At 23.4% G+C, this 20,576-nt stretch overlaps 1 protein-coding gene across 1 annotated transcript in view; it reads right to left on the bottom strand.

The window, feature by feature from the left end:
* Nucleotides 1-1,170: 1,170 nt before the first annotated feature.
* Nucleotides 1,171-20,576, bottom strand: part of LOC122504349 — a 239,149-nt gene continuing 219,743 nt past the window's right edge. Inside the window, exons 11-16 of the mRNA XM_043615421.1 lie at nt 18,460-18,696; nt 14,865-15,044; nt 13,403-13,550; nt 5,811-6,077; nt 4,891-5,225; nt 1,171-1,590 (exon numbers count right to left, since the gene is read on the bottom strand). Coding sequence (XP_043471356.1) covers nt 1,248-1,590; nt 4,891-5,225; nt 5,811-6,077; nt 13,403-13,550; nt 14,865-15,044; nt 18,460-18,696 — 1,510 coding nt within the window. The 3' untranslated portion in view covers nt 1,171-1,247. The remainder of the gene's footprint in view (nt 1,591-4,890; nt 5,226-5,810; nt 6,078-13,402; nt 13,551-14,864; nt 15,045-18,459; nt 18,697-20,576) is intronic.

The following is a 20,576-nucleotide window of genomic DNA, read 5'->3' as shown; positions in this document are numbered from 1 at the left end:
CGAAAAGCGGGACGAAAGCGCAATGTTTCGATTGGGATTTATTGTCTTCAAGAAAGTGCGTTTGGAATAAATTGACAGACATAAAAATATTGCAAATTTTATTTCATTGCCGTCGTGTTGTATTTTTGCGTAGCAGTTGAAAATAAAATTTGCACATTACTGGAAAATCAAAAGTAGAGAAAAATATATTTTTTTAAACCGAAAATAAAATATTTTTTGCAAAAGGAAAAAAAAATATTTTTTTGAATACATTTTTTTTCCGTTGAAAAATTTCTTTTTTTAAAATTGCAATTATAGATGTGAATTGGAAAGAATTTTAATTCTGTTTGATTTATATATAAAAAGGAAGAAATAATTTTTTTTTTGGAAGAAATTTTTCAAAAGTAGATCGAACTTTTTGTGTAGCGAAAATAATGAATGATTGTCATGTAAAGAAATTAGGAAGAACTGCAAAGATTCATTTATTTTTTTTAAACCTACGTGAATAAGCATCCCTTTATCGTCAAGTTTTTTTTTTTAAGCGCAACGATATGACCGGACGAAGTAACGTAGATTTTTTTTTTATTTTTCTTGAATTTAATCTATTTTTAAAGACCAGAGCGCGCATTCGATAATTATATTATAAAATGGAACTTAGATTTCATTAGCATTATTAATTTCTATAACATTATATTTTATAGTAAAATGAAATTTGTAACGATTTTTATAGGAATTTTTTGCAGAATTTAATAAATTTTGTTTCTCTTTTTTTTAATAAAGGAAATATGTTAATTTATGAATTTAGAAAAAATTCTTTTAAATAGTCGTTACAAATTTCCAGGCAGCGGTGCTGCGAAAATTTCTAAAAATCCAGTTCTGTGCGTTACGTGGATGATTTTCAAGTTCATAATATTTTTCACGTCATCAGTCATTGGCGAAAATTGAAAACGGAAAAGAAATTTTATTTAATTCAATTTTAAATAAATTTATTAATTATAAAAAATTAAATATATATTTATTTGATTTATATAAACGATTACTGTTATCAAATAAATATTTTTTTGCATCAAGTAATTTTTATTTAGATATTTGCATCAAATACTAAAATTCGAGTGAAAAAATCAAAGAGCCAATGATTATTATTATTTTCATTATTGAATGATGACGGGAAAAAAATGAAGACCTGAAAATTGAAGACATGATGATGGCGATCGTCACACAGTGGTGACACGATCAATTTCAACGTATCGCACAGAACTGTCGTTTTGTCAGCAAATCACTTCTTTACCGTCGATAATTGCCGTTTCGGATGAAATACTTTTGAGTCGATGCTGTGATATTGAGCGACTCGTTTGCTGTCGGCATATTCGCCAAAAGACGAAACATAAAACGCCAACAATGGACACAACAGCGAGTGCGCCCAATCCAAGATGAAGTGGTGGCAATCGAAAGAGAATCGAACAATGTGTCAGTGCTTCATCGTAGCCCGATGGGCAGTGCGTTACACCATCACACCATAGGGATGCATTTATGCACGCGTCCAATTCTGGACAGCGTTGCTCGCAATCCAGTCGCAGGTGTAGACCAGTCATTGGAGACGATCTCGACGGTCTGTCAGGACAAAAGAACAACAAAAAAAAATTAGTAGTTTTTATTTTTTAATTTAAACATTTATTATTAAATATTTAATAATTTAATATTGAAGTAGGCCTCGGAATCACGCGACTATTGATACTTTTTTACTCTATTTTCAATACAACTATTTAGCTACTATTTTTATAAATAGGTCACTACACTTATTACATTAATTAAATTAAACATAAAATAAATTTCTTTTAATTTAATATTAAATTTTTATTAAACTTTTATTATTAAGTATTTAATATTAAATTAGTTCTTGGATTCAATATGGAGACGCTACTCTCCACATGCGAACGCCACAGTCACCGACAGATGGCAGTTCAGTTGATAAAAACCGACTCCTCGCCACCTAGTGGTGACCTTGGCGTTCTCAAGTTGAGAAATTTATTTTATCTCTCACAAAAAATTGTTTATAATTAATAAAATGCAAAAAAAAATTATTGTGAGACTAAATAATTTTATTATTTTTGACAATAATTAAATCATTGCAAAGAATTTCATTAAAAAATTTCAAAGTGATTGGATTTCTTTGAAAAATGTTGTAAAAACTTTTAAAAATAATTCAATTCTTTCTAGAAATTTTATTTTTAAAATTGCATTGAAAATAAATGAATTCTTTCAAATAATTTTATTATTTATGAAAATAATTGAATTCTCTCAGAGAATTTTATTATTTATGAAAATAACTGAATTCTTGAGAAGAATTTTATTAAAAAATTTGAAAATAATTGAATTCCTTTGTAGAATTTAAAAAAAAAATAATTGAATCGTTTCGACAATTTTTGTTAGAATTGTATTGAAATGAATTGACTTCTCTCTAAGAATTTTTTTGTTTATTAATGAATTCTTGTGAAGAATTTTATTAAAAAATTTTAAAATAATTGAATTTCTATGAAGAATTTTTTTAAAACTTTTAAAAATAATTGAATTTTTTCGAGAAATTTTATTATTAAAATTTTATTGAACGTAATTGAATTATCTCAAAGAATTCTATTATTTATAAAAATAACTGAATTCTAGCGAAGAATTTTATTAAAAAAAATAATTGAATTCTCTCAAGGAATTTTTTTTTTAAAGTTTTAAAAAAAATTGAATCGTTTCGAGAAATTTCGTTAGAATTGTATTGAAAATAATTGACTTCTATGTAAGAATTTTTATGTTTATTAATGCATTCTTGTGAAGAATTTTATTAAAAAATTAAACAATAACTGAATTTCTATGAAGAATTTTTTTAAAACTTTTAAAAATAATCGAATTTTTTCGAGAAATTTTATTATTAAAATTATATTGAAAGTAATTGAATTATCTCAAAGAATTTTATTATTTATGAAAATAACTGAAGTCTTGAGAAGAATTTTATTAAAAAAAAGAAATTGAATTCTCTCAAGGAATTTTTTTTTAAACTTTAAAAAAAAATTGAATCGTTTTAAGATATTTTGTTAAAATTGTGTTAAAAATAATTGAATTTTTTTAAAGAATTTTATTGTTTATGGAAATAATTGAATTCTTGCGAAGAATAATATTAAAAAGTTTGAAAATAATTCAATTCCTTTGTAGAATTTTTAACAAAAAATAACTGAATCGTTTCGAGAAATTTTGTTAGAATTGTATTGAAAATAATTCACTTCTATCTAGGAGTTTTATTGTTTATTAATGAATTCTTGTGAAGAATTTTATTAAAAAATTTAAAAATAATTTAATTCTTATGAAGAATTTTTTTAAAACTTTTATAAATAATTGAATCTCTTCGAAAAATTTTATTATTAAAATTGTATTGAAAGTAATTGAATTCTCTTCAAGAATTTTATTATTCATGAAAATAACTGAAGTCTTGAGAAGAATTGAATTAAAAAAAATAATTGAATTCTTTCAAGGAATTATTTTTAAACTTTTAAAAATAATTGAATTTTTTTCGAGAAATTTTATTGTTAAAATTTTATTGAAAGTAATTGAATTCTCTCAAAGAATTTCATTATTTATGAAAATAACTGAATTCCTGCGAAGAATTTTATTAAAAAAAATAATTGAATTCTTGCTAAGAATTTTATTAAAAAATTCGAATAAATAATTGAATTGCTTTGAAGAATTTTCTTAAAAGTTTTAAAAATACCTAATGAATTCTCGCCAAGAATCTTATTTTGAAAATAATTGTATTCTTGCGAAGAATTTTATTATAATTTTTGAAAATAATTGAATTCTTATGAATAAATTCTTTGAAAATTTTAAAAATAATTTGAATTTTACAAAGAATATCTTTCAACAGTTTAAAATTCTATCGTGTATGTCAATAATTGTTATTAAAAATTTGATTTAAATTTTTTGGAAATAATTGAATTCTTCCTAGAATTTTATTACCTGTTTTCAAAATAACTGGATTCTTTTAAGAAATTTTATCAAAATTTTTCTGAAAATATAATTGAATTAATGCGAAGAAATTTATTATTTATGAAAATAATTAAACTATTATAAAACATTTTATCAAAACTTTTAAGAATAATTGAATTCTTTAAAAAAAATTTATTACAATTTCCAAAAAATAATTAAATTCCTTTTACAAATTTTATTAAAATTGTGTTTAAAAAAATTGAATTTTTGAGAAGAATTTTATTATTTATGAAAATAATTCAATTCTTTCAAAAAAGGTTGGGATTTATAAAAAAATTGAATTGTTTCGAAGAATTTTATGGAAATTTTAGAAAATAATTGAACTCTTTTGAAAAATTTTATCACAAATTTTTAAAAATAATTTTATTTATTAGCGAAATGTTGTTAAAAATAATTGAATCCCTGTCAAAAATTTTATTTTAATTTGTAAAAATAATTTAATTGTTTCGAGAAATTTTATTTAAATTTTTTCCGCATAGAATTTTAATACCAATAAAATTAAGTACAATTATTTATTGCTTAATCGTGAAGAAGTTTTTTTTAATTTTATTTTTCAATTTTTCATTTTTATTGTGAATTTTGTATTTTCGTTTATTTATTCAAATCTTTTTTACTTTCTGACGAAAATAATATTTTACTACTTAAATATAAAATTTTCATTTTATATATTTCAGTAGTTTTTCCACTATTTCGTCATTATTTAATGACGAAAATTTTCTATAGTTCTAAAGTAAAAAAAAAATGTTTTTGTAAACAAACATTAGATTTAAAAACATTTTTTTTATTTTGAAAATTTTTTGTTTTAAAAATAATTTTTAATTATATGTATAACGTGTAGTTAAATAATTTTTTTATTATATTTTTAAATATTTTGAATATACTGACCTCCGGGTGAGTTCGAGCCAAGTGACTGTATAGGTGTCCGGCTCCTTAATGATAAATTCAACAGCAATGTGTTTAATTAAATTTTGATCTGGCGCAAGAACAACGGCATTATTACTAACTGCCCAGCCATCGCTGAATACTTCTACCACATGATATTTTGAATCAATTAACGGTTTCGGACAAACCGATACGTGTAAATTACCACCGGTATGCACCACAATTCGATTATTTGTGGCGCACTTGGTTATGTTTGTCATAATTATTCCATGAGCCTTGACATAAAGGTATTGCTCAGGCCCCGGATCAATCATCCACGGATGATTTTCACAATTTCTCTGTAAACAAATGACGATGATAATTAATTACATCATTAGTAGACGAACAATAATGTAATGAATGACAATAATTGATTTATAGGGTTTTGCTATTGTTTGTTGTGGTTCATAAAAGGTAGACTGTCATCTCTTCTCTTTTTTTATTACTTTTTTTGATAAAAAATATTTATTTTTATAATCAACCATTTTAGAAAAAATAATATTTTTTTATTTTAATTTTTATATATTTTTGTAGAAAAAAAATGTTTTGTATACTTTTTTGATCATTAATTTGAAAAAGAAAAATTTGTAAACAAAATATTTTATTGTTCAAATAATTTTGACAAAATATTTTATTGTTTTCATTAAGAAATTTTTTTTCTTTTTTAATTGTTGAGCATAAAATTTTTTTACTTAACTGACGTATTTTTTTTGCCTATTTCAAAGAAGAAAATTACTGTACATTTTTTTAAAAAGAATATTTTTTTTCTCTTTAGAAACTTATACTTTTTAAAAAATTGATATTTTGAATAAAAAATTCGTAACTTTTTTCGAATGTGATTTATATATTAAAAAAAAAAACAGTGACAAATGTTTCGTTCTCACCTCGTCCTCATCTAATGGTGGTTGATATTTGATTTCACCCGAGGGGCCCTTCACTTTGCGTTTCTGCAGGCAGGTTGCACTTTTTTCAAAGTCCCACACGCCCTCGAAGTAGAGATTATTGTAGTCGTCAAGAGCATCCATGGAAAGGATCGTAAAATGAACTTCGACAATGTGCGAAGTCGATTTTATGTTCATTGGCAGTGATCGATTTGAGCAGAAACAGTCTCGTTGAACTGGCGGTGCATTTGCGAAAGGCACCTCCATGAACTTCATCACAGAAATCAATGATTTTTAATTAACTTTTGTATTTTCAATTCAATTTTTATTTAACGTTAATTTATAACGAAATTTTAGCATAATTCGTTAATTCCTCAGAATTTCTTTTTCACATTCATTTATAACTTTAATATCACAGTTTTCTCGACATTATCAAAATTAATACTAAAAAAAAAGAAATTCATACAAAAAATTGAGAACAAATGACTAATTCTTTTTTTTCATAATTTTTAAATTAAATTATGAAAAAATTTAATATTGCTTTGAATTTTGTTTAAAAAAATATTGAAATACTTATTTAATTTTAAATAATTTTAATTTCTTTGAATTTTCAAATAAAATTATTCAAAACTTCAATATTTAGAAATTCTTCAACTTGAAAATTTATAAAAATAATAAATTAATAATTTTGTAAATAAATGTTTAAATATTCTTGCAGTTTTATAACAAATTAAGATTTACAAAAATTAAATTTTTTTAAATTTAATTATTAAGTAAAATTTTAACTAAAATTCATTTGTAAATCAATTCTTAGTAGAGAACTCTAGAAGAATTCAATTATTTAAATACATATATATAAAAATAAATAATTGATAGAATGATTGATTATTTTTTAAAATTGAATATTTACAACGAATTTCATCAAAGCTTTAGAAAATAATTGATTTCTTTCGAAGAATAGTAAAAAAAAATTTTTTAAATAATTACATTTTTCGAGATATACAATTGAAATTGTATTAAAAATAATTGAATTCTTGCGACAAATTTTACTATTTATAAAAATAATTGAATTGTTTCAAAGAATTTTATTTAGATTTTAGAAAATTATTGAATTCCTCTAAGAAATTTTGTTAAAAATAATTGAATGCCTGTCAAAAACATAATTATTTGTAGAAATAATTGAATTCTTCCGAAGAATTTTATTAAAATTTTTGTAAATAATTGAATTCATTCGTGAAATTTTGTTACAAATAATTGAATTTTTGGCAAAAATTTTATTATTTGTTGAAATAATTGAATTCCTGTAATAAATATTTTTATTTACGAAAAAAATTAAATTTTGCAGAGAATTTTATTAAAAGGCCTCAAAATAATTATTTATCGACACAATTGAAATCTCTCGAAAAATTATTATGTAAATAATTGATTTCTTGGCTAGAATTTTATTAAAATCTAAACGAATAATAGAATTATTTCAAAAAAATTTAATTAAAATTGTATTTAAAATAATTGAATTCCTTCGAAAAATTTTGTTAAAAAAATAATTGAATTCCTTTCAAAAATTTTATTGTGTGTAGAAATAATTGAATTCTTGCGAAGAATTTTTTTAAAATTGTAGAAAATAATTTAATTTCTACGAAAAATTTTGTTAAAAAAATCATTAAATTCCTGTTAAAAATTATATTGTTTTCAATTTTTAAAATTAAATTTTATTGTTTGTAGAAATAATTGAATTCATGCGAAGAATTTTATTAAAATTTTAGAAAATAATTGAATTCCTTCGAGAAATTTTGTTACAAAAATAATTAAAGTCCTGTTAAAAATTTTATTGTTTTTAATTTTTAAAATTAAATTTTATTGTTTGTATAAATAATTGAATTCTTGCGAAGAATTTCATTGAAATATTTAATAATAATTGAATTTTTTAAAATAATTGAATTCTTGGCATGAATTTTATTATTTATAAAAATAATTTAATTCTTATAAATCTTAATTTAATTCTTAGAAACAATTCTTTTAAGTAATTTCATTAAAATATTAGATATATTGAAAATAATTGAAGTTTAGCGAAGAATTTCATTATTTGTAAAACTAATTGAATTTTTCCAAAAAATTTATTTAGATTTTTGAAAGTAAGTGAATTGTTTCAAAGAATTTTATTACAAATTTTAGCATTGTTTGTAAGAGGAATTTTATTAAATTCTTTTGAATTTTTCTAAAAGGAATTTGGATTAAAATTTTTATCATTGTTTTTAAGACGAATTTTATTAAATTTTTTTTCAATTGTTTCTGAGAGGAATTTTATTAAAATTTTTGCCAAGAATTTTTTCTTATTTCAACTATTAGTGGATTTAAAGTAGTGTAAATTCTGAATAATATGAAAAAATTAGCTCTTAGTGTCACAAATCTAAAAAGAAAGTATCAAAATCCTAGCTAATCGTAAAAAAGTAAATAATTTTATTATTTAGAATAACGTTTTTAAATTTTATACTTCAGATAATAAAAATGATAACGAGAAATTTTCACATAAATTCTTAATAAAAACTATTTTTTGCAATTAGAAAATTCTAGAGTAAAATTCACGACAAAATAGAAAATGTCGGAAAATTTGTTGGAAGTTCGAAGAGATTTCCGCGAGCGTTTCCTGTGAATTTCGAATTACTGAAAACTACTGTTAACGAAAAAAAGAAAAAGAAAGAAAAAAAAGAAAAAGGTGATAAAATGTGAAAAATTCCTAATGGAACAAGTCCTCAGGCAATATGAAAACTTGAAGAATTTTCAGAATCTTATCGAAAGTCTTGTAATATTTTACATTCTTAATGATGGGAATTTCTGTCTTCGATTTTTTTCCATCTTCAATTTTTATTTTCAATAATTCTTTTTTCTTCCATTATCTTATTATTCCATTTTCTTCTTCTTTTTTTTCTTGCTGACATTTCTGATAGTATTTTTTTTCCAATTTTCTTTGGAAAAATATTCAATATAAGAAATGGAAATATTTTTTAGAAGGGAAAAAAGAGAGAGAGAGAGAGAATAATAATTTTGTGATAGAAGAAAATTTATGAAGTAAGATATATAGGAAAGAAATGATGAAAAATGTGAATGACATACAGAATTCAAGTATTGTGCAATAATGCATCGTTTCGCAGATGTACTCTCGCCGGATTGTTGTCAAGCACCTGAGGGATGCAGAGTTTTCTTTCGTTTTCCAATTTTTCATTTTGGCCTTTCTTGTTTTCTTTTTGAAAGGTTTTCGATTTTTAAAATTCACTCGTCATGAAAGGAAACATAAAATATTTCTCTAAAAGCAGAATAGTGAAAAAATGAATTCGAAAATAAATTTTTAAAATAAAAATTTTACTTTGAATAGAAAAAAACATTTTCAGTATTGTTTAATTATTTTTGTATTTATTTTCTATTTTTAGTACTGTTGTTATAAAGGGAAATAAAAAAAATTCTCGAAAATAATTTTTAATTTTAGAAAAAATTGAATAAAAATATTTTTCTTTAAAAAAATTGTTATTTAATAATTTAATGAATTTTAAATAAAAATAGTTTTTTCTAAAAAAAAATTCTTTTGAATAAAATATGAAATAATATTTTTCTGTAAAATAATTTTTTATTTAGTAAAATATTAAATAAAAATTTTTTTCTCTAAAAGAATATATTTATATCGGATAAAATATGAAATAATATTTTCCGTTAGGAAAATTTTTTTTTCTGACAGAAAATATATATTTTACTGAAATGTAATAAATGAGAGGAGAAATTTAAATATTTGTGTAGAGTAGATAGTGTGAGAGATTTAAAATGAATTATCGTGAAAGTGGGTTTAATGAAATAAAAATGAAGCGAATTCGTTATTATTTTTGGGTGATATTGCCAGAAGAGGAGGAGTAGAGGAGAGATAATTACGGGGGATATTACGGTTAATTAATGCGACACAACTGCCTGCAAAGTCAAACGCTTTCATTGTCAAAGTGACAAATATTGAGCGGTTGGTGCTTGTCGTATGGAAAATGGAAATGAAGCTTTCTCATTTGTTTCATCACGTCTCACAAAACAATTAACAACAGGCATGCTTTTCTACATTCTATATTCAATATATATATATCGTGTTTCAATTCAACACCAATCGCAATTCATTCAATTCACTTTCCACTATTGTGTATCAATAATACACAATAATTTCTGTAAATTATTATTATATTATTATTTTTATCATTGAAAAGGAAAGAATTTTTATACTATGTTCTATTTTATTATTATTTTTCTTTCGATAAATTTAGTTCCGTCTGACAAAAAAATGGTTTCACTACTTATTTACCTATTTTTTTTTTAAATTTCATGGTAATTTTATTCTTTCGATATTTTCTGTCCCTTTTTTGATTTTCTGTAAATTCTCGGCTAAGTTTTTGTCTTTAGGAAATAAATTAGTTTCGTCTAAATAAAAAGTTTGTTAAACTTCTTGTTATTTAATTTTTTGTATTTTAGTTTTAGATTTTTTATTTCAGCTTCAAATTTATTTTTATTCTGTTAATCTTTTTTCTAGGTTTTAATTTTCCGCAAAAGTTTTTATGTTTTTGGGAAATAAACTAAGTTTGTCTGTTTAAAGAGTGGGTTTAACTACTTGTTATTTAGTTTTCTTATTTTAGTTTAAAATTTTTTTGTTTTATCCTCTGATTTATTTTTCTTCTATAAATTTTGTGTTTTGCTTTGAATTTACCGCAAAGTTTTTATGCTTTTGGGAAAAAATTAAGTTCGTCTGACTAAAAAGTGGGTTAAACTACTTGTTATTTAAATTTCTTATTTTAGTTTCAGATTTTTTTATTTTAGCTTTCCGATTTATATTTATTCTATAAATCTTATTTCTTGGTTTTAATTTACCGCAAAGTTTATATTTCTTTGGAAAATAAATTAATTTCGACTGACTAACAAGTTGGTTTAGCTACTTATTTTTTAAATTTCTCATTCTAGTTTAAAATTTTTTATTTTAGTTTTCAATTTATTTTTATTCTACAAATTTTTAGTTTTTAGAAAAAGTGTAACTTTTGTCTGACTTAAAATGGATTTACCTACTTATCCATTAATTTTTTATATTTTTGTTTATTATCATTATTTGTTTAATATTCTTTCTTATTTTTAATTTTCTGTAATTTTTAAAATTTCTAAGGAGATAAATATACTTGGTCTGACTAAAAAAAGTCTTTACCTACTTATTATATTTTCTTCATATTTTAGTATTACAGTCTTTTATTTTACACAGTAAAAAGTAAATCTTAATTTAAGAGCTGCCTTAAATTCAACACTGTCTGCTATAATGTTAAAGGATACGAAAAACGTGCGTAAATTCAACATTGACTGTCTTAAAAATGTTGCATCTTAATTTAAGGCAGCTTTCGTGCCTTAAAATAAGATTTTCTTTTTACTGTGTAGCTTCCGATTTATTTTTATTTTACAATTTTTTTTTTAATATTCTGCAATGTTTTTGTTTTTAGAAACAAAATTAGTTTCGTCTGACTAAAAATTGGTTTCACTACTTATTTTTTATTTTTTTTAAAAGAGATTTCATATTATTTTTATTTCTTAAATATTTTTTGTCCTGTTTTTGATTTTCTGTAAATTTTTTATGTTTTTAGGAAGTAAATTAGTTTCGTCTGACTAAATAGTGGGGTTAACTACTTGATAATTAGTTTTCTTATTTTAGTTTTAGATTTTGTATTGTTTTATCTTCCCATTTATTTTTATTCTATGAATTTTTTCTCCTGTCTTCAATTTTCTCCCAAGTTTTTATGCTTTTGCGAGAAAATTAAGTTGGTCTGACTAAAAAGTGGGTTAAACTACCTGTTATTTAATTTTATTATTTTACTTACAGATTTTTTTATTTTAGCTTTAGATTTATATATTTATTCTGTAAATTTTTTTTTTCAGTTTCAATTTACCGCAAAGTTTTTATTTCTTTGGGAAATAAGTTATTTTCGTCTGACTAAAAATTGGGTTTGCTACCTATTTTTAAATTTCTCATTTTAGTTTAAGATTTTTTATTTTAGTTTCCAATTTATTTTTGTTCTATAAATTTTTTGTCTTGTTTTGAATTTTTCGCAAAGATTTTTTGTTTTTAGAAAAAGCCTCAGTTTCGTCTGACTTAGAATGGATTTACCTACTTATTCATTAATCTCCATATTTTTGTTTACATTTTATTTTTATTTCTTTAATAGTTTATCTTATTTTTAGTTTTCTGTAATTTTTAACATTTTTTTAGAAGATAAATTAACTTTGTCTGACCAAAAAGGGTCTTTACTTACTTGTTATTTATTATTTATATTTTAGTATAACATTTTTTTATTTTTTGCTTCCGATTTATTTTTATTTTACAATTTTTTGTCTTTTTTTAATATTCTGCAAAACTAAATTAGTTTCGTCTGACTAAAAATTGATTTCTTCTTATTTCATATTTTCCAATAATGAAATTTCATGTTATTTTTATTTCTTAAATATTTTTTGTCCTGTTTTTGGTTTTCTGTAAATTTTTTTATGTTTTTAGGCAATAAATTAGTTTCGTCTGACTAAATAGTGGATGTAACTACTTGTTATTTAATCTCCTTGTTTTAGTTTGAGATTTTTTCATTTTATCTTACGATTCTTTTTATTCTGTAAATTTCTTGACCTTTTTCTTGATTTTCCAGAAAGTTTTAAAAAAATTAAGTTTGTCTGACTGAAAAGTGGGATTAACTACTTAATTTTTAATTTTATTATAGTAGTTTCAGATTTTTCAATTTGATTTTCAGAATTATTTTTCTTCTATAAATTTTTGGTCTTATTTTCACTTTTTCGAAAAGTTTTTATGTTTTTAGAAAATGAATTAGTTTCGTCTGACTAAAAATGTCTGCAGCTACTTATTTCTTATTTCCTTTACTTAAGTTTTCGTTTTTATTTTTATTCTATAAATTATTTGTTTTTTTAAGAAAGAAATTAGTTTCTTCTGATTGAAAATTAAGTTGAACTTCTTATTTTTTAATTTTTATATTTTAGATTTGGTTTTATTTTCAATTTATCAAATTTTTTGTCCCTTATTTAATTTTTGATTGGTTTTTAATTTTTTTTAGAAAACAAATTAGTTCCGGAATTAAGTTGAACTTCTAATTTTTCAAAGTGTCATATTTTGGTTTTCGTATCATTTAATTTTTCGTTAGTTTTGTTTTCTTTTTAAATATTCCGGAGATGTTTTATTTTTTTAGCAGAAAAATAAGTTTCGTCTGACTAAAACAGTCTTATACTACTTATTACTTATTTTCTCAACTAAATTTTCGTTTTATTTTCATTTCATCAATTTTTTTGTATTTTTTTCTAATTTTTCGTAGATTTAGTAATCTCCTAGAGATAATAAATTCGTTTCGTGATTTAGCCTAACTAAAAATCGGTTTAACCACTTATTTTTTGTTTCCTTATTTATATAATTTCGACAGAATTATTTTTTTTCTCTCATTAAAAAAAGTTTTTTTTGCCTATTTGATATATTTCCGTTTTTTAAATGAAATTTAGTTTCTTTTTAATGATATGCACACAGGAGTAATGAAATAATTGAAATTGCTCACCTTGAGGGAAAACCGATCGGATCCAATGCAAAGTAAGCGATCGTAATCTGAACTGGAAACACTTCGACAGGAACGATTTCCATTAAATAGTTTGTTAAATCGTAGCCTGACCACTTCGTCTGGTTCACCCTCGAAACGATATATACAACTGCAAAGTAATTTATTAGACACAAAGAGAAATTAATTGCAATCTTGTTACACAAATTAATTGGTATCCTTTTGTATATAAAGGAGTATTTGATGTGGAATTTAATTAAAACTTTCAAATATTTCGCGTTTAGTTTGCAAAAATATTCTTTCTAAATCATGCAAAAAAAAACTATAGATTGGAAAAATTAGATTTTTTTGAAAATATCTAATAAAAATTAGATAAATTTTTTAATTTTATCAAATTTTTTAATTTATTTTTTAGAATAACAGAAGATATTAAATTAACATATTATGTTTGATTTCTGAAGTATTCTCTCTTCTTGGGATGAACCAAGAATGATTTTTACTGTTCGATTCTAGTGTTAGATTAATTATTAATTTTTCGAAATACTTATTTCGTAATAGTTGAAAAGAAAATTGTCAAATTTTTGCGTCAGAGTTTCGATAATATTTGTCCTGTGTCGTAAAATAATTTTACGAGTCTCGTAAAAAACCGGGAATTGTCAGCGAGCTGTTACTTTATGAAGGTTCATCCTAAACTGACTGTCAAGTCATAAAAAGATTGAGAGAGAGCATTTTCAGAAGAAATGTTAATGCAAAGGTTGGACAGATTTAGAGATTATGTTTTTTTCCTCTTTTTTTCGAATATAGGAAAAATTAATTTCTTTCTAAAAAAAATTAAAAATTGAAATAGGCGAGAGACGTTCAATTATTTGTAATTGAGAAACAAAATTTCTTTTTTGATTGTTTTGTAACATAAAACGATGAGAGTTCTTTTAAATTATAGACAAGTTTAATTATTGTAAACACTTGTTTAATTGACTTTTGAAATATTCACTTCTGGGAATTTCTGATTTAATTATCTGTATATTCTGTATTTACGTGAGTTTCTTATTTACTGTAAAGTTACAAGTAGCTTAAATTTAACTGGATTAATAATATATATATATGTACAGTGAAAGCAAATTATTCTTTTGAAAAGTTCTCCTTTTAGAATTACAGGAAGAGTTTTAATGAGAAAAACTTTTGCCCGACTTAAAATTATGAGATTAATTTTTATGTTTCTAATTGGTTTTCAATTTAATTTAAGAAATTTTTATCAATTTTTTTGTTTTATTTCTTTTTTTATAAAAAAAAAATTAAGAAGCTTTTTAATTTTTGCTGAAGAAGCAAATTTTTATTTCTCTCTAAAACTTTATTTTCATTTTTTTAAACTTTTATTAAAACTTTTTTTAAAGCTTTCTTAAAATCCTTTTTTTTAAATTTTTTTTTTAAGAGTTAGAAATTTGATAGATTATAAAAATAGTTTTACCTCATATTTTTGGATCCACCACGACCGTAGAGGAATATATTTCGTGGGCTTTGAAATCTGTGATCAGGATAACGGTCACGGTTTCTACTGTAAAAAACACGAGAGCATGGTCCACTGCCATAGGAATCTCCGTCCTGATGAAGATCCACAAATTCATAAAGAGCTCGAAAATTAACGGGTCTGTAACAAAAAAAAGAAAAAATTTGCAATTTGTCTAAAGGGTTTCACTTTCTGTTTGATGAAGAATGCAATTCGCTAGTGGTTTTTAATATAAAAATTGATACTTGTCTGATTAAACTACCGATTTTACAACTTTTTTTTTTATTTTTATTAACTTTGGTAAAATAAATTATTAATTCGGGAAAATGAAATGAATTTGGAAAAGTAATGTTAATTTCTATTTCTTTGACTCCTATTTCACTCTTGTTTAATTTTTTAAATAGATTTTTAACTCAGGAAACATTAATCCAAACTCTTGATGCAATTTACTTCCTCAATTTTTTAGTATGAATTTTAGAGGGAAAGGAAAAGGGTTCAGCATTATTTCCCTTGGGAGTTATTTCGCAGTTACATTTAATAATGGAGTTAATGTCGAAACGTAAAATTTTAACTTTCTAAATTTTTAACAGTTAATGATTTTGTTGAATTAGTTTCATTTTCCAAAATGTCTGAATAATTATTGATTTTACTACTTTTCTGATAATTTACACCTGAACCATTTATTCTCTACCATTTATTTTTTTTTCATTCATTATAATTTTATTTAGTTAAATAATCTTTAACCTTTAACGTCCAAGATCCTTTATAAATTAATAAAAAAATTATAATTATAATAAATTAAGGCAAATAAAACGAAAACGAATTTTTTTCGTTTAAAAATTATAATTTTTTTTTATTTGACAATTTAGATCTTCTTTGTCTGACTTGAATTAATTTTTACTACTTATTTCTCTTTATGGAGCTCGTAATGTTTAAATTGTCTGACTAATTGGCGATTTTACTTCTTATCTGTAATATAATTTTGTTGTGAAACTATGCGATTTTAATAATTTTGTTTTGTTTCTTTCTCTTCTTCTCTTTCTACTTGTTTGTCTGACTGATAACTGACTTGTACTACTTGTACATATTTTTTCTTTTTTGTTTCTAGTAAATATGACCGAATTTAGGTTCACTGCCATTACTACTTAGGTCTCAAATACTGTTATTCATCCCGTTTAATTTTCAAATATTTCGACTTGCTTGTCGAAATTTCTGGTCAATTTTTGGTTTTGTTATTTATTTTTCCTACAAATTTGTTTTGTATCTTTGTTTCGTGTCACACCGCTTATTGTGATTGTCTGACTAATACCTGTCTTTTACTATACTTGCATCTTTAATAAAAATAAAAAGAAGAAAAAACTTTAAAATTTTTAAAAATCTTTAAAAAACTATCTGCTTTTAGACTTGTTTGACTATTGTTCGATTTTACTACCCGTTTTTGTAAATACTTTTTTAATTTTAAAAACTTTAGTTTCAACTTCTGATGATATTTACTCTCTTAAGCAAACTTTCTTAAGCCATTTTGTCACTGTATTAGTTAATAATTTTGTAAAATTAGTTTAATTTTCCGAAATGTACGTCTGACTAATAAGGGCTTTTACTACTTAATTGCCTGTTTTACTAAAGTTTTGCTGAAGTTTCACTTGAATCAGTTTAATTTCTCAATGTCTCTGAGATCTTGACTTTTACTACTTATCTGACAATTTTCACTCCTACCTTTGTGTTTCCAAGTGTAATTATAATTTTTGTTAAATTGCTTGAACTGACAATTTATTCAAAATCGTTGTCTGACTATAATTGAATTTTACTACTTTATTACTCTTTATGGAGAAAATAATTTTTAGTATTACTACTTTTATTGCTTCTTTTTTAATCTTATACTACTATTATTGTGTTTGACAATTATTTTAATGTTTTATTTCTTTTTGTTTCAGGTGAGTCTTCTTTATATTTGGCAATTATAAATTATACGAATGGGTGAGTTTTTTTTATTTTATAAAAACTATTTCTACCAAATTTGAATTTAGTACATTAATGAGTATCAATATTACGATTCCTGCAATAAAGAAGAAAATATTGAAAAGATATTTTTAGTAACAAAAAAGATACCAAATTCGTAAGTTGTGAAAAGAAATTATTTGCTTTACTAATTAAGAAGAATGCCATCTAAATAATAACCAAAGTTTGCATTATTTTCTTTTGTTTCTGGTTATTATGTCTGACTATTTACTGACATTTCTACTTAGGTCTCAAATAATTTTTCTTTTAAAAAATCTGGTTTAAAAATTGTTATTATGTCTGACTATATTTACTGACATTTCCACTTAGGTCTCAAATAATTTTTCTTTTAAAAAATCTGGTTAAAAATTTTTTATTATGTCTGACTATTTACTGACATTACTACTTATGTCTCAAATAATTATTCTTTTTTAAAAAAATTCGATTTAAAAATTGTTATTACTATTTAGACTATTTTACGCTTATTATCATTTATTATTGTCTATTATTGACTATAAATATTGACTATAAAATATTATTTATATAAATATTAATTATATTGCAATAAACTTGTTTCAATTTGATAATAGAGAAATAAACGAAAGTTAATTCACTAAAGTTCGCAATATAAATAGAAAAAATGGCTTTTTCTGCAACTATCGATTAAAGTAAAGAAATAGAGCTTTCAATGCCACATGCGACTCGATTTTGTTTATGGATTTAACTTTTCGGGTGTTGCGTGTGCAGGACATGGTCCATAACTTATTGCGAGTGTGTATACAATACTACCCAGTTGAAATCGATTATAATTTTCCCTCTAAACACAACGAAGTGAATTTACCGATAATTTGAATTTAAAAAGGTTAAAATTTTTTTAAACTTTTAATTCCTAAGGAAAAATAATAATAATAATTGAATAATTTTTTAAAAAATAAGTTATTAATGTTGTGGAATAATTTTACAATTGAAGAAATTATTTCTTACTAATTCAAATTTAGAGGACAAGTAACAAAATTGATACCAAATTTTGTTATCAATTTAAAAGTGGAAAAAAGGAACCGTTTTTACAGTGTATTTAAAAATCGTGAAAAAAAGGACATCGTCATAATATCTGGTAAGTTAACATAGTGAGAAAAGGAAAAGGAGAGGGGAGGGGAGGGGAGACGTTTAAAAACTCGTGAAATTTCATCGGTTTGTCGTTCTTTGATCAGAAACGATTTTGAGACCTAAATTTTATCTCGGTTGAACTTCTGGATTTCACTTTGGCAGCAAAGAAGTGGGAGAGGGTTGAAAATAAAAAAGTCAAGTGAACGAGGAAAAGCATTGAAACTAAAACCCTCGAGCCGGAGGATAAAATAGAGAGAGAGAGAGAAAGAGAGAGAGAGAGAGAGACCCTGGAAAGAACGCTTCGAGTTAGTTAGGAATCTTTTTCCCTTCGAATTGTCGTCCACGGTTATATATAGAGAGATATAGATATATATATATAGGGTACACGTGAAATATATACAGAAAAGTTAAAGAGGAAGTGATACTGTAAAAGTTCCATTGGAAAACTTGCCTGAGGGCTGTTGACTCGATCATGCGCATTTCAATAGTGAGACTGCTACCGGAGGAAACGAAGCTCTCGCCAAGTGAACAAGGACGACTTGTATTTTGGAGAATTGCATGATCACAGGTCCTGGGTACCTTGTCCTTGCAATATCGAGCCAACAAAGTTGCATTGTTTGCCGGCCGTGCTGCGACTGGCTGAATTGGATCGCCGGCTCTCTCGATATATCGCTGTCGTTCCTTTTCACTGAAATCAGAATTCACTTTTTCAATTGTCTTGAAAATTTTAATATTGCTATTTTTGTATACTGTTTTATCTTTGGAAATTGGGAAAATTTACAGTTAAATTTTTAATTTTTTGTTTGACGCACATTTATTGTTTTTTAGGGAACAAATTAGTTTCTGGGTTTTGTCTGACTAAAATTAGGTTTAACTACTTGATATTTAGTTTTCTTATTTTAGTTTCAAATTTTTAAATTTGAGCTACTGAATTATTTTTATTTTAAAAATTTGTTTTCTCCTGTTTTTAATTTTCGGCTAAGTTTTTGTTTTTAGGAAATAAATTAGTTTCGACCGTCTAAATAGTTGGTTAAACTACTTGTTTTTTAATTATTTTATATATAGATTTTTTAGTTTAGTTTCCGATTTGTTTTTATTCTGTAAATTTTTTGTTTTGGTTTTATTTTTCCGTAAAGTTTTTATGTTTTCGAGAAATTAACAAAGTTTGTCTGACTAAAAGTAGCTTTTACTACTTGATATTAGCTTTCTTATTTTAATTTCAATTTTTTTTTTTAATTCTCCAATTTAATTTATTATATAAATTTTGTGACTTCTTTTAAATTTTCCGCAAAGTTTTTATGTTTTTGGGAAAAAATTAAGTTCGTCTGACTAAAAAGTGGGTTAAACTACTAGTTATTTAATTTTCTTATTTTAATTTCAGTTTTTTTTGTTAAATTCTCCAATTAAGTTTATTATATAAATTTTGTGACTTGTTTTGAATTTTCCGCAAAGTTTTTATATTTTTGGGAAAAAATTAAGTTCGTCTGACTAAAAAGTGGGTTAAACTACTAGTTATTTAATTTTTTTCTTTTAGTTTCAAATTTTTTTATTTTAGCTTTCCGATTTATATTTATTCTATAAATCTTATTTCTTGGTTTTAAATTACCGCAAAATTTATATTTCTTTGGAAATTAAATTACTTTCGACTGACTAAAAAGTTAGTTTAGCTACTTATTGTTTAAATTTCTTATTTTAGTTTAAAATTTTTTATTTTAGTTTACAATTTATTTTTATTCTACAAATTTTTTGTCTTGTTTTGAATTTTTTGCAAATTTTTTTTCTTTTTAGGAAAAATGTAATTTTTGTCTGACTAAAAATCGATTTACCTACTTATTCATCAATTTCCATATTTTTTCTTTTATTTTATTTTTATTTGTTAAATATTCTTTCTTATTTTTAATTTTCTGTAATTTTTAAAAATTTTTAGGAGATAAATTAACTTTGTCTGACTAAAAAGAGTCTTTACCTGCTTGTTATTTTATCTTCATACTTTAGTATTACATTTTTTTATTTTAGCTTCCGATTTATTTTTATTTTACAATTTTTTTTTAATATTCAGCAATGTTTTTGTTTTTAGGAACTAAAATAGTTTTCTTTGACTAAAAATTGCATTTCTCTACTTATTTCTTATTTTTTAAAAATGAGATTTCATGTTATTTTTATTTCTTAAATATTTTTGTTCTGTTTTAGATTTTCTGTAAATTTTTTATGTTTTTAAGAAATAAATTAGTTTTGTCTGACTAAATAGTGGGGTTAACTACTTGTTATTTAGTGTTCTTATTTTAATTTTAGATTTTGTTTTGTTTTATCTTCCGATTTATTTTTATTCTATAAATTTTTTGTCCTGTCTTTAATTTTCCGTAAAGTTTTTATGCTTTTGAAAAAAAATTAAGTTCGTCTGACTAAAAAGTGGGTTAAACTACTAGTTATTTTATTTTCTTCTTTTAGTTTCAGATTTTTTTATTTTAGCTTTTCGATTTATATTTATTCTATAAATCTTATTTCTTGGTTTTAAATTACCGCAAAGTTTTTATTTCTTTGGGAAATAAGTTACTTTCGTCTGACTAA

This window comes from Leptopilina heterotoma, unplaced genomic scaffold (assembly GCF_015476425.1).
Source record: "Leptopilina heterotoma isolate Lh14 unplaced genomic scaffold, ASM1547642v1 Lhet_292, whole genome shotgun sequence".
In the NCBI taxonomy this organism is placed as follows: Eukaryota; Metazoa; Arthropoda; class Insecta; order Hymenoptera; family Figitidae; genus Leptopilina; species Leptopilina heterotoma.
This window is presented reverse-complemented; position numbering and strand designations above follow the sequence as displayed.